This window comes from Amblyomma mixtum, chromosome 3 (genome assembly GCF_055824585.1).
Source record: "Amblyomma mixtum isolate Tamu chromosome 3, ASM5582458v1, whole genome shotgun sequence".
Lineage (NCBI taxonomy): Eukaryota > Metazoa > Arthropoda > Arachnida > Ixodida > Ixodidae > Amblyomma > Amblyomma mixtum.
Window position 1 is genome coordinate 60,927,114 of NC_143014.1, and position 16,770 is coordinate 60,943,883.

General features: G+C 45.3%; 1 protein-coding gene across 2 annotated transcripts in view; it reads left to right on the plus strand.

The window, feature by feature from the left end:
- Positions 1 to 15,584, plus strand: part of LOC149350371 (L-fucose kinase-like) — a 56,040-nt gene extending 40,456 nt beyond the window's left edge. For both annotated transcript variants that reach the window (XM_089579382.1, XM_089579383.1), the window contains 4 exons: positions 455 to 673; positions 3,247 to 3,349; positions 4,408 to 4,631; positions 15,218 to 15,584. In XM_089579382.1, the coding sequence (XP_089435508.1) occupies positions 455 to 673; positions 3,247 to 3,349; positions 4,408 to 4,631; positions 15,218 to 15,325 (654 nt within the window). In that variant the 3' untranslated portion in view covers positions 15,326 to 15,584. The remainder of the gene's footprint in view (positions 1 to 454; positions 674 to 3,246; positions 3,350 to 4,407; positions 4,632 to 15,217) is intronic.
- Positions 15,585 to 16,770: the final 1,186 nt, after the last annotated feature.

The window sequence follows — 16,770 nt, forward strand, 5'->3', positions numbered from 1 at the left end:
GCTCGCATGCATGTCGTATTGCTTGCCTTTGCAGGCTACACTGCTGAATCATAAGAGGCTAGAAGCTGGCATTTTCATAGCTGCTGCCCAGTACTTCTGGTGAAGTGGCTGTGATAGGTGACTCGGCTTGTGTGCTTTGCAGCAAGTGCTGCCCACATATGAAGGCTTGTGGTAACGAAATGTTTGTGTTTAGCCCATTGTCAGTTCAAATTGCTAATTTCTCATTCCTTTTCATGGTTGTCCAATGGTTCTCTGTCTGCTTGTTTGCTGTTTGCCCTCTGTGTGGTTTTCCATTGTGCAAGATGACTACGCTCCGTTTTATACATAGCAGGCAATGCTGTCTTGAAAGGCGTTTGAGGCAATAATCCTGTTTTCATGAGCCAAGTATATCACCATATTTTTGGGGAGGTTTTGGCCAGTCATTCAAAACATCACATGGTTCTCCCTTTAATAGGTGTTGCATGTAGAACAACTCTTAACAACGGGAGGCGGCTGGCAAGATCAAGTGGGAGGAGTGACTGGTGGACTTGTGCATGGCTCCTCACAGCCACATCTGCCACTTCATGTGGACGTTGAAATACTGCCACTTTCGTTGGAGTTTTGTCATCATCTAAGTAACCATTTTCTTCTTCTCTACACTGGAAAAGTCCGGCTGGCCAAGAACTTACTTCAGGTATAGTTTATTGGTTTATTACGCCTTACATGTGCTATTGAGGGGGAGTTGAGTAGAAGTGGGAAGGGTTGGTTACTTTTGCATCTAAAAGTAGGGTGATGTACATGCTCGAAGTGGAGAGTAAGTAGAGACGTAAAGAATGCTCATATGCTTTCACATAAAAATGTTAGAGTTAGTACAAGCAGTGTGATTAATAAGCATTAATGTTTAATTTCATGAACACTTGCAGTACAAAGTGTAACTAGTACAGGATAAATCTGGAAAATGCAAATGCAGTGCATTGAATAACATAGCATAAAACACATCTTACAAAATGACCACAATAAACGCAGGCATAGATTGTACTGTGAAAAAGGATGGATAGCTAGGCGAGTTGGTAATAGCAGTAGTTCATTGTGGGTGGTACAGCGTGAAACAGCCGACACAGACAAGCGATCGTCCGTGTCGTCGTCTTCTTTGTCTTTTGTCTGTTTCTTGTTGTACTACCCACACATAGATCATACTGGAAAACTTAAGGTAAAAAAAAAAAAGGCTCGTATATTTTGAAACGTTTATACAGTAGACTCTCTTAAGATGAACTTGAAGGAACTGGAAAATTTGTTTTATCAGAAGTTCATTTTAACAGAAGTGCCCCTAAAAAATACATGTCAGCAGGCTAGGCGTGTCCACATATAGACTACATGAAAACAGTGAATAAAATGGCTTTTCAGGAGGAGGATATTTACAAATAGAGCATTTATGGTACTATGCGTGAAGTGAGCTGAGGTGGGGGGGGGGTCTCTCGTTTGACATTGGTCTCGTTTTCTCACTGTATCCCACAATGACTGCTATTTGTGTTTGGGTTTTTTACTCTTGCTTTCCATCCTGCTTTGCTGTTCCAAACTTCACGAGCAGACACACCACGCACCTTTCCGTGCGCCGCAGGAAAATGTGGGTGTGGCACCGATATCTGGCCATCTCTGCACTGCAATAGCGCGTGTTACGATGCCGTGTCTGTTGAAAATGTGACTCTGGGGCGCTTTTAAAGGAGTATAGACACCTAATTTTGGTAGCATGTTTTATTCTCTCTAATGATGCGGAAGACACTGCTATGCATGAATCACAATGTGGTATTTGCCTACAGCCACTGAATAATTTATAATAGAATCTTTTCGTCATGCTGTTTCGGTTTCAGTTTCAACAGCCGAATGATGGCTGTGACGTCAGTGTGTGCTTATAGGTCATGTGAGGCATGGAAAAACTCCAATATAATTGCTGCTTCTACATTCGCTGTCATTCCAGCTCTTGAGTCAGGCTGGCTTTAGCATTGTAGTCAATTAAAACAATGAAGCAGTGATTATATCTCAGTTTTTTCATGTCTCGCATGACCTATAAGCACACTTTGACGTCACTGTCATGGTTCACCTGTTGAAACCGAAACAGCACGAGGAAGAAATTCGATTGTAAATTCTTTAATGGTCGTAGGAGAATATCATGTGGTAATCCATGTATAATAGTGCCTTACGCACTATTACAAAGAAGAAAACATGCACCCAAAAGTTGGGCATCTATACTCCTTCAAGCCCCAAGTCATCCAGCGGGTGCACTTATAGCATAGGCGCCTTTTAGTCTGTGGGGGCAACGCATGGCATGTGACACGCACACAATGCTGAGATCTCAGCCAGCATAGGCAGTGTCCTGCCTTTTCCACAAAAAGAACACTCTTGCAAGATGGCTTCTCCTCAGCTTTGCGCGATGGTACACAGCAGCCACTTTGTGGGCGTGCACTTCCTTGCGTAGACGCATTACAATATTATTTTTTTATTTCCTTGGAAGTGCTGCACAGACACTTTGCAAGTGTCGTTGCACAGGGTTGCCGTGGTTCGCGGTAACTGCAAAAGTTTGTCGTAACCAAAGGACACGCAAAACATTTGTCTTTAGCGGAATTTTTCTTACATTGAGTCCTAGGGGAAACCAACCAAATGGTCTCACTTGTTCATCTTATCCGAGAATTCGCCTTAACCGGGGTCATCGTAACAGGAGTCTACTGTATCTGCATGTATACCTTTCTAGTGAACTCACCCAGAAGAAAGCAGTTGACAAGAGTTTTTGTTCTAAACTCAACGAATAAAACAGTTATTGCATTTTTAACTGTAATAAAAGTCTAGCAGTAATAAAATGAAGAACCACACCTGCATGGTAAGATGCAGAAAGATGCAACCATGTGATAGTTATGTCTCCCTCTGTCTATTGTAGCCCTTTGCTTCAGTAATGTCTTACCAAGTGGCCTACAGCTATCTGGTCTGGAGTTGAGTTAGTCTAGCAGATTTCACTACAAAAATCTTTAGTGCTTTGCCTTCATAGATTAATGCAGCAGATTTCGGCGCTGAAGCTTGTAGTTTAGAATTGTTCCTCTTTCAAGCTATTATTAGACAGCATTTTATTGCGAAGTTATTGATTTCTTTTAGTGTATATGTACATATTACCACAAGACAAATGCTTATACTACTGTCAGCAGCTTGAAGCAGCAGTGAATAGTGGTGGTAAACTTTTGGTACTTGCAACTTACTGGCAAATGAATGTCATCATCCCAGACTGTCATCCGGAACTGGTACACCAGAGAAACCAAAGTTGTATCATGCTTCAAGGAGCTTCTTCACCTGTGCAAGACAAGTGTAAAAGAATCTTTCCTGAAAGGCAAGTTGACTCTTATCCCAACAGTCTTGTGATCACTCCCGCAGCTGCCAAGGGTTATGAGTGTAGTCATATTTTCAGGGTTATTTTGCTAGCTAGTTGAATTATCAGGCCAAAACGACAAAAGTTCTGAAGCTCAAGTTTTTGGGGCTTTTGGTGACAAAAATGCTGTCTGAAAGCTTTGAGGCCTTTTCCTTTTATTTTTTCTCATGCTAAAGGTGTTTTGGTTATGCCTTTACATGCAGGTTTAATGACCCTGTTTACATTGAAACGTCACTTTGCTGCAGATAATTAAGTTCTTCCTGCTGTTAGTTTGCTACTTGTGCCCATTTGCAGGGAGTGTGTTTTAGGGCATGGTAGCAGTTTTGGCTATGCAAGAAGTAACCTGATGTGAGTACTAGTATGGTATGGTCATCGTGCCATTTCATGTTTCATAAACAAGCTGCTAATGGTGTGTTCTTTTCACTTTACTTGTGGTGTTTCTTGGTAATGGATGTTTACTGAAACAAGTATTTGTCTCGTTGGATTTTTTTGTCTCTTTTTTAGCATTGATTGGAACTGAATAAGCCAGCACACGGTGCTGAAATAACATTTTCAGGTGGTTGTGCACTTTACTGTCTGAAAACAAGGACAACTATTTCTTAAGCGGGGCCATTGAAATCATTAGAATGTTTGATAAAAGCAAAAATGTTCATTTTTTCATTTGTCATTCATTGGTGTTAAGGTTCATTGTTGTAGTTATACACGTGTTTCAAGGCTTGTGGCATGCACTTAAGTTAAACACTGACCATGTGTTGTTTGCTGTGTTGTCTTGGATTCTTTTTTCGCATAACTTTCCTAACTGTTATTTAATAAGTTCTCTATTCATTTGTGTGTACTTTCTATTTAGAATGTTACTGTCTCTGCTTGAACACAGAGAGCAACCTTTCTGTTTGATGAGCCCCTTGAGTAGCAAGGAATGAAAGAAAGAGTATGAACAAGCTGGTAGAAGTGCATTGTAGATCACTGTAGGTGGTCATACACACCCTGCTTGTTCAGTTATGTTGGCGATCTTCCCTCAGAGGACCTCGAGGAAATTGGCAAGTGGCTGGACCATTACTGGCAGTTGAAAAAGATTCTGGCCGTTGGCTGTGAGCCGTCATTCGTCGCACGCCTCATGGGGCTTCTGAAACCGTATGTGCATGGCCAGCTACTGCTGGGCGCAGGCGGTGGTGGCTTTCTTTGTGCCCTCACCAAGGAGCCGTGCCAGGCAGACTTCATCCAGAGGCTTCTGGACAGATCACAGGTAAAAGGGCTAATGCTGTAGCACTCCATCATTTGTGATGTGGGATAGACCGCACTTCTATTTCCTCTTTGTCTTTCTACTAACAGCGGAGGGGTTCGCATCCTAAAATGAATATTGGTTTGCTGGTTAGTCACATATGCAGGCATTTGAATGCTTTGGCCACAGGTACAAAAAAATTCCTTTTTGCTTACTTCTGGCTTGTTTACACTTGGAGTTGACACAGAGATTGCACTGTGATGTGCATTTTGCTTGGATTAATGAATAATTTTTTTTTTGAAACAGAGGTGGAGCTTTTTGAAACGGGGAATACGAGCAATGGGTGGAGGGGGGGGGGGGGGGGGGGGTTAAGGCAGTCAGGCCATGAAGGAAAAGCACTTAAAGGATCCTAATACACTTTTTTGAAAATAGTAAGTAGGCCTGCCTAGTCATTGATTACGTCCTGATGATCCTGGTGGTTCTGAGGAGCTGTTCTAAATTTAGCAGAGGATCTGCCAGCCTACTCAAGAAAGTTTTCACCAGTTTGTGCCCTTTGTCAAACCACTACCCTTCTTTGACCTGCTATCATGTTAGGACATACAGGTGGCAGCTATTAACTGGTTTGCATCATCATACTGAATGCCATTTGCTAATGGGAGACAAGCAGCGACAAAAATGGCCCAAGCAAACTCTGCAAGTTATGCAGCTGAACCAGCACTCATTATCAGATTTCTTGTGCAAGAAAAATATATGTATAGCTTATTGACAGGGAAAAGCACCACAAGCAGCTGGTAGTGCTGGCAACAGCCTGTATCATCCAGTCTAGTGGAAAGGACAAAATGAGAGGGAAGCCTTGAAGGGGCTAGGAAAACAAGCTTTTATCACTAATAACTGGCAATATAGATTTTCTTCCAAAATGCATGCAGTAGGTGATCCTTCAAACATGGCTTCATTTCATTATTAACAGATTTGGCAGCTTTTTAAAGAATGTTCCAGGCCACTTGAAGTCTGGCACTGCACACTGCCCACTTTGCTTACCTCGCTCATAAGCCATGTCTCCTTCATGTCTCATAAAGGCCATGTCTCCTTGCCGAGCCCTGCTCCCTGCGCTAAGTGCTGTGAAGATTCTGAAGTTTTCTTTGATTTCTGTTTGGGCCTAGTTCGCTGCTCATACATGTTAAAGGTGCACTAAAGAGCGTTCTGGATTTTCGCTTTTATTTTGTTTCTTGGGTTTCCGTGAATAAATAGTTTCAGTTGCAGACAACATAGCCAGAAATTAATCTCACGGAAATAAATATACACATGGACTATTGGCAAGTGAAAACCATGAGGACAGCCACACTTGGACGCAACGGAAGTAATAGTTTGATAAAACCACTACATGTCTGTGGTTCAGAGAACATGTCACCGAAAAAACAAGCCTGAAGCAATAGGGGATATTCAAAATTCCGCAAGTGCGCTTTCCCGCATAACAATGTTGTCCCAAACAAGATGGCTGACCATGTGTTTCCAGCTGAAACAAAGCAAAACAGACTGGTTTTTTGTTTGATTCTTCCAAAATACGTTTCTTACATTCTATCCACACCTTTAGCGCCTGTCCTGTAGACCACGTAGTTTCATTATAGCGAAGCCGGCCATCTTGTTTGGGGCAACATAGTTATGTGGGAAAGCGCACTTGCGGAATTTTGAATATCCCCTATTGGACCATGTTTTCTCCTCGTCTACTGTGGCAGGATGATGCACCCCACCGCATGCTCCAGTGGAAGCGCATGCCTCGCTTCTTTCCATGTGTTGCATCGGTGATCACAGTTACCCTTTCTCGAAGGTTCCATGTCTGCCCCACTTCTCGGTTTTGTGATCCCTCGACATCCATGGATCTACACTTTTTCATGTGATCTGTGGGATGCTATTGCATTTTGTTGCATTTGTCATTCGGTTTGCAAGCAACACGCACATTTTTGAAGACACTGCGTGTATTACTACATGTTACTCCACCAATGGCAGAGCAGCAGCCTGCCATGCGACTAGTTGAAAGGCACTCTATGCATTGGTTGACTCCTCCTACTCTGTGCGTTCAGTTAAAAAACAAAAGCAGGAGCTGAGGACGTTTAATCCGATTTAATAGGGAAATGGCCATAGAGGACATTATAATTCGAAGTTTATAAGAATATTCAGAGCATGTAGATAAAGTTCCCGTGGTAAAAAGAGGAGCTCAAAATTCTCTTTGTGTACCTTTAAGGAGGGAGATGACAAAGCTATGTTTGTTACTTATGCATGAAATGTTAACAAATCTGGCACTGATATGTAACTTTTTATGCAGATACTGGAACTGCGTTTTATTTTGGGCTAGCTAATATAATTGTCTAGTAATTACAATTAACACCCTCATAAAGTCACTCCTGGGGTGTTAAGAGGTCTTTGAAACACCTGAAGAAAGTGCACACACTCGCTCATTCATTACATTGTGTAGTTGTAAACACCTGAGCCAAATAATACACTTCTACATGCAGCAGAGAACCCACAATCATGCGCAATCACTCTCATTCTCATTCTCTCACCCTTCTCCGTCTCACGCTCCTGCATATCTTTGTTAATTGATGACTATCGGTTAGATTCTTTCAAACGTCACGCAGCTACCACGGCCGCGGCCAGTCATCCGCATCGCTCCGCTGGGTCACGCTGGGACCTTTGAGTGTGCAAAAAGTGGCGAGGGGATAGAAAGCAGCGTAGACACTGAAATTCAGATGTTAACTAAACACAACTCTTTTTCTTCAAAACACATTAAAATAAAATTGCTGCAGGAGGATATTCATGAAGCGGCATCCTTTAGCATCCCAGGCATACCACATCTTTGTTGAGAGCCCCTTTCAAAGACCCGTTAATAATTAAGGAGAAAGTGTGCAGGTGTTTCATCTAAGCATGTTCACAAAGCCCCGTTCTGTGCAATACAGCTATTCTTTTTTAGATGCCCAGTGCTCATGGAAATAAAAGGTAATGCATATTTACATGAAAACGTTTTTTACAAAAATAACTTTCAAGAACTATTGCACATTGCACGTGTGCTTGTTAACGCCACAGGATTCATGATTCATGTGGAAAAAAATGATCATTCTATTGTCATTTATTATGAAATGTTGAAGGGATGAGTGATAGCAATCACAGCAAAAGTGAAAGCTAAGGAAATCGATCTTCAAGTTTATTCCCTCGTTTGCCTCGTTTGTCGCCTGTTATGGTTTTGCTTTTGGTCACAGAAATGCAGCATTGCAATCAATGGGAGCTCTGATCTCCTCATCTCTCTTCTTTATGATAGTACAAAGGTGGTGGTGCTTCGTCGTTGAAAACCCGTGGAATTTGTGATGTGCCGGGACCATCAGAAGCTCACGAGAATCTCATGTTTTTTGGCAACCACTCATCAAAAACAATTCTTTTTCTAAATTTTTATATCATATTGTGCTAGAATTTTTCGTCATGAGGTAGATGAAGGCCCATGGGTTACAAGAAAAAAAAATGTAAATCGAAAATTTTAACTGAATTGGCCACTTTATTTGCCGCATCCCTCCTTAACTCTTGCAGTAATGTGTTGGAATCTTTGTATACATCGGCTTTTCCATATGATGTGGTGACTAGTAAGCCTCGTCTGCTGCTTAGAGAGAGAGCAGTTCGCTGCAGGTGGCTATAGCTCAGTCCCTGAGCAGGCCGTTCTTTGTGTACTGCAGCCACACAGGTATGATGTATGATCACGATGGCATTAGATCTTTGTTTATGAACAAAGACATGTGCTCTTGTACGTATCTCAGCCAGTATGGGACTCTTTTGCTGGGTTGCAGAGTTCTGACTAAGGTGCTTCCGCATTTTCGGCTAAATGACGATTTTGAAGGGCTCCCTTGCTTCTGGTGGTGTTAGTTTTATATACACCAGTAGTTTCATGAGTTTTGTGGTTCCCCTTCTTGCTCTGTTGATGAGACTGGCCTTTATGCTCGCTCTGAAATTGTGGATGTGTTTTACTGTTTGGTTCCTTGTTTGTGGTCATTTGAGTTCCATCATAGCTGATCTGCCTTTTGTAAGGACTGTTCTCCTGTCGTATAATAGTAGTAGTAGTAGTAGTAGTAGTAGTAGTAGTAATAGTTTATTAAAGACCGTACAAAACTGAATGAGAAGATGTAGGCGACCACGCCAATTACTACCTGATATCTGAAGCACCCGAGCTGCGACCAGTGGAAATAAAAGAGACAGGGAAAAGATAGCGAGAAGAAATTCAGAGAGGAGCAATAGTGAGAAAACATAGATGAGAGCTGTGTACACCATTTACAAAAGACAAAAAGTAAACAAGTAGGCGCCGCTCGTGCTCGAGTGATGTTCTCCATTGTGGTATGCTTTGAGAGTCCAAATTTGGCTCATGAGATGTCAGCCAAGATCGTTTTTCTCAGAAACATGGTAATTGTTATTTGCCTGGTTCATCCTAAGCTCTCAGAAAATCACCGATGCTAAGAAAGTAAGTCACACGACAGGTTCCAATGGGACAGATGCCATCGTCTATTGTGACAAAAATGAAATGAGTGCCATATGCGAACACAGTAGCTGGGTTGCTGATCCTATCCCCCTTTGGCAGGGAGCAGGCATGTTCAGTCAACATGCTAAACTATTTTTTTTTTTTTTTCTATTCAGTTTTCACACGACGGTGATTTTCCATTGATTTCTGCTGACATTAACAAAGTATACTGAGGGGCCAGTTGGTCAGACATAATATTTGGACGAAGAACGTAGCGTTGAGATAGCACACGTACAGAAAAAGTGAGGATAGGATGGGCACTTTGTAGCGCCTGTCCTGCCCTCGCCTTTTCTGTGCTCTGTCTCAATGCTACATCCTTCATTCAAACATTATTTGTGCTAACCGGGCAAGATGTTTCGTGATGCAATGTGTGTACAGGATTTGGGCACACGCATGCCAGGAGGATACACAGAGGAGTTTTTAAAGGTTGTAAGCCTAAGTGTGCAGGTCTGTGTATTCCTGGTTGCCCCATGTAGCTTGAGCTATGGCTTTGTAAAAAGTGACACGTCATTCTAGTACAGTGCTATAATACCATGTTGTTGGTTTTCCACCTTTACAAGTAGTGGTATTCCTTGTCTTTCAGACGGTAAGAATTAAAGGAACTATTGAAAGCATATGAAAAAAGAATGTGTTATTTTTAGAAACATTGCTTCATTGTTGAAACCTTTTCTGGGCAGTAAAGTAAACGTGTATTTTTATATACTAGTACAAACAGTTTCTGTAGAATAGTTCATGGCTCCATGCCCACAGAACCATTGTCTCCACCTATCAGCTGCCGCGGTGGCTCAGTGGTTATGGTGTTTGTCTCCCGACCCGAAAGACACAGGTTCGATCCCAGCCACGGTGGTGCATTTCGATGGAGGCGATATACTAAAGGCCTGTATACTGTGTGGTGTCAGTGCACGTTAAAGAACCCCAAGTGGTCGAAATTATTTGGAGTCCTTTACTACAGCGTCCCTTATGGCCTGAATCACTTTGGGATCACCAAACCAAACCACGGTCTCTCACTGCAACCATGCAGCTGAAACTTCATGCTCATGCAGTGGCTCATATGCTTTATTTAGAGCATAGCAGAACTTTCTGCTTCAAGTTTTTCTTTGCTCATTGCACCAATACATGTCTATGAGAACATCAAAATTTTCTACTTGTGTATTTGCATCTCTCGGCTATAAAGGTAGTTAATCTCTAACAACTGGTTTTATCTATAAGGAATAACTTGTTCTAAAGAAATAACTTGTATAAAGTGACCGGTAACACAACCAGAGTTTTAAAATTGTAAAAATATACAATTTATATATTTCTGTTCTTAATTACAGCATTTCACTTAGTTCGCCTCATTCTTAGTGTTACGTCCTTTATTGCTGGTGGCAGGGTACAGACTGGCGGGAAAGCCGCCAACACGTGACACATGGTAGCTCAGGGTTGCTTGGCCCTAAAGATTGTCCCGCTATAACACTCCTCCCCCCTACGTCACGAAGTCCTTCAGATACGCAGGGCGGCTGCGTTGGCGCTGTGGTCGCTGGACTTGAAGGGAAGCACTCGCTTCACGGTCCTCACCACAGGAAGCAGATTCGGTACTGGGCGCTGCAGCCTCCTCCAGTCTTTCTCCTTGGTCCCGTCTTCCAGGGTCCTCTAGGCTTGAAGGAATGCCAAGCCCGGAACACCCTGCCGGGGAAGCAACCAGCGGTTCCTCCTCTTCACACATCCCAGAAGCGAAACTGTCCAATGCGTAGCTGGCAGAACGACTTCTGAGTTGGTCAACATGACGTCTCCATCGACGACCGTCCTTGGTGACGACCAAGTACGACACTGGTCCTGTGACAGCATCCACAATGCCCGGCAACCACTTGGGCCCATAGAGATAGTTGCGCACAAACACTCGATCCCCCACATCAAACAGTCGCACTGCCTGGCTACGGCGCTGCATCACCTGCTCTTGTTTCTGCTGCACACTGGACTGCAGGTCAGGATGCAGATGCTCTAACACAGTTGAAAGTTTCCTGCCCATTAGCAATTCGGCCGGGCTCTTGCCTGTTGTAGCATGAGGCAGGATATGCTGGGTCATTAAAAACCTAGCCAGACGTGTGTCGATATCGCCTCCAACCATTCGCTTGAGTACTCCCTTGGTTTCGCGCACCATGCGTTCTGCTTGACCATTCGAAGAAGGGTGATATGGGGCAACGGTCACATGTCGGATTTGATTCCGGCACATGAAGTCTCTGAACTCCTCCGAACAAAAGGCAGTGCCATTATCAGAAACAACAGTTTCTGGAATGCCATGGGTAGCAAAAAGGAAACGAAGCTTCGCACAAACTGTAGCTGTCGACATGGAATTCATCCGGCACACTTCCAACCACTTTGAGTGAGAGTCCACCACAATGAGGAAAACTTTGCCTTGGAAGGGCCCAGCAAAATCGATGTGTAGTCTTGTCCAAGGACGCTTGGTGAATTCCCAAGGGTGAATCTTTGCAGCTGCTGGCGCAGACCTGGATTCCTGACAACGTGCACAGTCTCTCACCTTCTGCTCAACATCTCTGTCGATTCCTGGCCACCACACGGCTCCTCTGGCAAGCCCCTTCATCTTGACAATTCCTGGATGAGCTGTGTGAAGAATGTCCATGACATACGGTCGAGCTGGCTCTGGAATGACCACACGACTGCCCCACAGCAAACAACCTTGGTACACCGACAGTTCATGCTTGCGGCTCACAAACGCTGCAAACTCTTCTGGCAGCTTACCCTCTGGCCACCCATGCTGCACCCAATTGCAGACTCTAGCCAACAGCTTATCCCTTGACGTGAATCTTGCCACCTTCCTAGAGTTCCATGCTACTTCCGGCGCCATTTCCAGCATCCCTACTTCCCAAAGACGCTGCTCCTCTTCCTCTGCCCTACTGGCTCTCAGTGGTAAACGACTGAATGCATCAGCATTGGAAAGCTTCTCCGCTGGTCGATACTCAATTTCATAGTCATAAGCCGATAACATGAGGGTCCAACGCAGCATCCGTGGTGATAGCACCTGGGGAATGGGCTTGGCATGGTGCAACAGTCCTAAGAGAGGTTTGTGGTCTGTCACAATTTTGAAATGTCTCCCATATAGAAACTGATGATACTTCTTTATGCCAAAGCCGATGGCGAGCGCTTCTCGGTCTGTCTGGGCATAATTCCGTTCTGCCGCACTCATAGTTCTCGACGCATATGCAACCGGTCTCTCGCTGCCATCTTCGCACACATGACTCAACACAGCACCCAGTCCGTACGGGGATGCGTCACAGGCCAGCACTAGGGGTTTGTTGACATCATAGTGCACCAGAACATGTGATGACTGTAGCAGATCTTTCGCCTGGCGAAATGCTTCCGCCTCAGCTTCCATCCAACGCCACTCGCGACCCTTGTCCAACAGCCGGTACAGTGGCTCCAAGGCATGAGCTGCTCCTTTAAGAAACTTGTTGTAAAAGTTCAGAGCTCCTAAAAAGGCTTGAAGTTCCTTTTTGCATGTCGGCTCTGGGGCCTTGTGAATAGCACGCACCTTGTCTTCTGTCGGCTGCACACCTGCAGAGTTCACACGGAATCCCAAGTAACACACTTCCTCAACACCAAATTGACATTTGTCAAACTTTAGTCGCAGACCGTCTTCATGAATTCTTTTGAGCACTTCTTGTAAACGAGCATTGTGCTGCACCTCATCCTTTCCACCGATCAAGATGTCATCCAAGAACACAAGAACACCATCAATTCCATGCAACAGTTCTTCCATGTACCTCTGAAAGATAGCCACTGCCACGCCAAATTGAAGACGGGTTACGCGGAACAGTCCCCGATGTGTTGTAACCGTCAACAAGTCAGCTGTTTCTTCATCAACAGTCTTCTGTTGATACGCCTGTCCGAGGTCTAGCCTTGAAAACTTCGAGCAACCTGCCAGCCTGGCAAACAGCTGCTCCGGTGTCGGCAGGGGATACGTCTCCCACTGCACTACACGATTGACTGTGCTCTTGTAGTCCTCACAGATCCTTATCGATCCATCTTTTTTGACAACTGGAACGACAGGTGTTGCCCACTTCGAGTGCCGCACAGGCTGGAAAATGCCTTGGCTCACCAACTTGTCCAGTGCTTCGTCCACCTTCGGTCTCAATGCAAACGGTACTTGTCGTGGCTTCAGAAATCGCGGCGGAGCTGCCGGGTTCACCTCTATGCGTACAGGAGGCCCTTTACTTGTCCCAAGTCCAGGCTCAAAGACTGAAGAATGCTTCTTGAGCAAGGCTGTTGTTCCCCTACTGCCAGTTCGACTCGGCTCGTACACACTGTGAACACCACTCAGACTTATTCCCAAAGACTTGAACCAGTCCCGACCGAGAAGTCCGATACTAGCACCCTTAACCACCACCAATCGCAGGCGATGTTCCTGCCCCTTGAATTCCACCTTCACGGTCAGTTCACCCAACACTCGTAGTTCCTTGTTATTGTAAGCTCGGAGATGAAGAGTACTTGGGCGCAACGCTCTTTTCGATATTCGCAGCTTCTGCATAGTCCGGTCGTTGATGACTGAACACACTGCACCAGAGTCCACCTCCATCTCTAGGGGACTTCCGTTGACGCGCACTTCCACTCTCACGGCTGGCTCTTCACCAGACAGCACGAACACGTCGTAAACGTCCGACGCAGCATTCTTGTGACGGCCTCCACTGGCCCGTTTTTTGTTCTGAGAGTTGGGTTCAGCCGAAGCGCGAGCTGCCGCCTTCCTCCTGCATGCTCTCACTATGTGCCCTCGTTGCTTGCAGAAGTGGCACTGCATATTCATGAATGGGCAACTGCTTGGCGAATGCGCACCCTTGCAGCGGAAACATACGCTTGTGCTTCCAGGCGAACCAGCCTGCTTATGGGTACCCTCCTTAGCTGTCACTGGCGCAGAGACCTTCGCAACACACGGGTCGAAACGCTGCCCGCTCACGCTGCCAACTTCACACGATGCGGCACTGCCGCGAATTTGCTCGGTCTGTCGCTGCGCAGATTCCATTGCAATGGCTTTCTCCCGAGCTGTAGCAAACGTAAGCTCCGGCTCCGCCAGCAACCGACGCTGAAGGGTCTCGCTTCGCACCCCGCACACTAGCCGGTCGCGCAACATGTCATCGAGCGACGCACCGAAATCGCAGTGCTCCGAGAGACGTCGCAATTCTGCGATGTAGTCGGCAATTGACTCACCGGGCTGCTGTTGACGTGTGCCAAACTTGAAACGCTGTACTGTCACCGACGGTCGCGGCGAGAAGTGGTTTGAGAGACGCCTGACGATCTCATCGTAGGCCACGGCCGACGGCGCATCCGGAGAACAAAGGGAGCGAACGATGGCATACGTTGCTGGGCCGCAAACGCTGCAGAGCGTTGCTCGCTTCTTCTCGTTACCGTCGATGTCGTTTGCTTGAAAGAAAAATTCGAGGCGCTCCAAATACAAGGGCCAAGACGCCGCCTCTGTTGGAACGAATTCCCCAATCGTGCCCAGCGCAGTTGCCATTTTTACCTCGTCGCCAATTATATGTTACGTCCTTTATTGCTGGTGGCAGGGTACAGACTGGCGGGAAAGCCGCCAACACGTGACACATGGTAGCTCAGGGTTGCTTGGCCCTAAAGATTGTCCCGCTATAACACTTAGTACACAGCTAATGCCTTTGAATATTTGCTTGTTTAGCACCAGCAGTTGTTTTAGGGCTGTATGAACACCAGTTCTTTCGTATTCGTGATGCAAGCTTTACACTTTATATGGTGAAAAAAGTTTCTTGGCAACTGCACTGTCATATGTCTTGACTGCAGTATCGAATGAATTAGGCTTAGCGTGCTAGGCATAGTGGCATGCATTCTATCCTTGGTGTCTATTGTTTGAATTGAAATACATAGTAGTAGTAGCAGTAGTAGTTGTAGGAGTTTGTAGGTAGAAATAGGGAAAAGTGCTGTAACTTTCTTTTGAATGGTGCACACCGCAACCACATCATTGTTAATAAAGGGGCAGTGCTGTAGGTCTCATGTTTTTGCTGAATCTAATATTTTTCTTTCTGGTTGTTATTTTGTGCAGGGAATGTCTAAAGTTACCATACACAAAGTGGAAGTTGATATGACTGGCTTGAGACTCAGCGTTGGCACGGAGAATGTTGAACTGGCCAGCAGCATGCATCCATATTAAGTTGTTTTGTACACTCCCGTGCTGTATACAGAAATGGCACGTCAGTCCCAATAATTTTCTTGATCTTTTGTTATGCAATTCGTGGTGCAACAGTCTTGCAGACATTCCAAGAATTTCAAGTAAAGTGTGCTGCATCTGTATGAAGCCTTTGCAGTCTGTTCCTGTGATTCAAGTTAAACTCCATAAAAGTGATTACACCTATATTTTTATATGTGACGTGAGGACACCCTGCATATTTGCAATAAAAGCATAAAATAGCCTTCAGTAGTCATACAGTAGTTCCACAGAGTGCCACACCTTTCCCAAGACCTGCTCCAGTGCCTGTTGTGTTCTGGTGCTGAGCAGTAAGTGGGCCTGATTCCCGGCTACAGTGGCAGCATTTCATTGCAGTCAAAATGCAAGAACAGTTCCACAACTGTTTGCTACAATCTGCAAATGAGGTGGACAGCACTAGCTGACCTGACTCCTTCTTGCACATCAGGTTCTTTGGAAAACACCAAGTAAGGTAGTGTGCCTTTTGTATACTGGGTAAGTTTTGACTGACTGCATCAAGACGAGGTTAATTAGCCTTCTTCTGAACATAATTTCACAAGCGTGGCAAGCTTAGGAATCCTCTCAGGTACAGTGAACATACCAAGCCAACATCCCACTGGTATCGCAGGCCTTGATGGTTCACTGAGTATGAAAAGCCCACACTGCATGCGAATGCATTTCAAGCTGGCATTCCTCTGAGATTAGCAAAGTCTGCCAAATAACCACTGCCAGCATAGTGAAAGAATTACAGCCACATACTCATAGTGGTCAACGCTAACTGGTTCACGAAATGATTAGCACAATGATTACGCTACACAGGACAGCATGAGAAGCTGCGGTGGTGGCTCAGTGCAGAGGTTATGCGTGGTGCTCAACACGGGTTTGATTCTGGCCCCGGCATTTGCATTTCGATGGAGGCGAAATGCTAGAGGCCCGGCGGTGTACTGTGCGATGTCATTGCACGTTAAAAAACCCCGAATGGTCTAAATTACCTGGAGCCCTTACCGGACCGGCCACATGCTTGTGGCTGTGGCTTCGCACAGGTGCAGCGTTCTGAGCATGACGCCCCATCTTAACTGCATCCAGGACAGCAGCTTGGGCATGTTGGTTACTCCTTTGTGATGGAACAGCACAAAACACCGGGACAAGAGACAAGCGCTGTAGCACTTGTCTCTTGTCGCGGTTTTTTGCGCTTTTCCATCACAAACTTAACTGCATCCATGGCCATTCCCACAGTGCGACTGATATGCCACACCGCCGCGGACGTCTTTATTTTCACTGCGGCTATCACTAATGCACAGGAGTGGGTGCATAGGTGCTGATAACACGTAGCGCAACCTAATCGTGCCAGCAGAGGTGTGCGGGAGCCGCTTCTCAGGAACACAGGTGTGCGTTGGCAACCACTCTCCCTG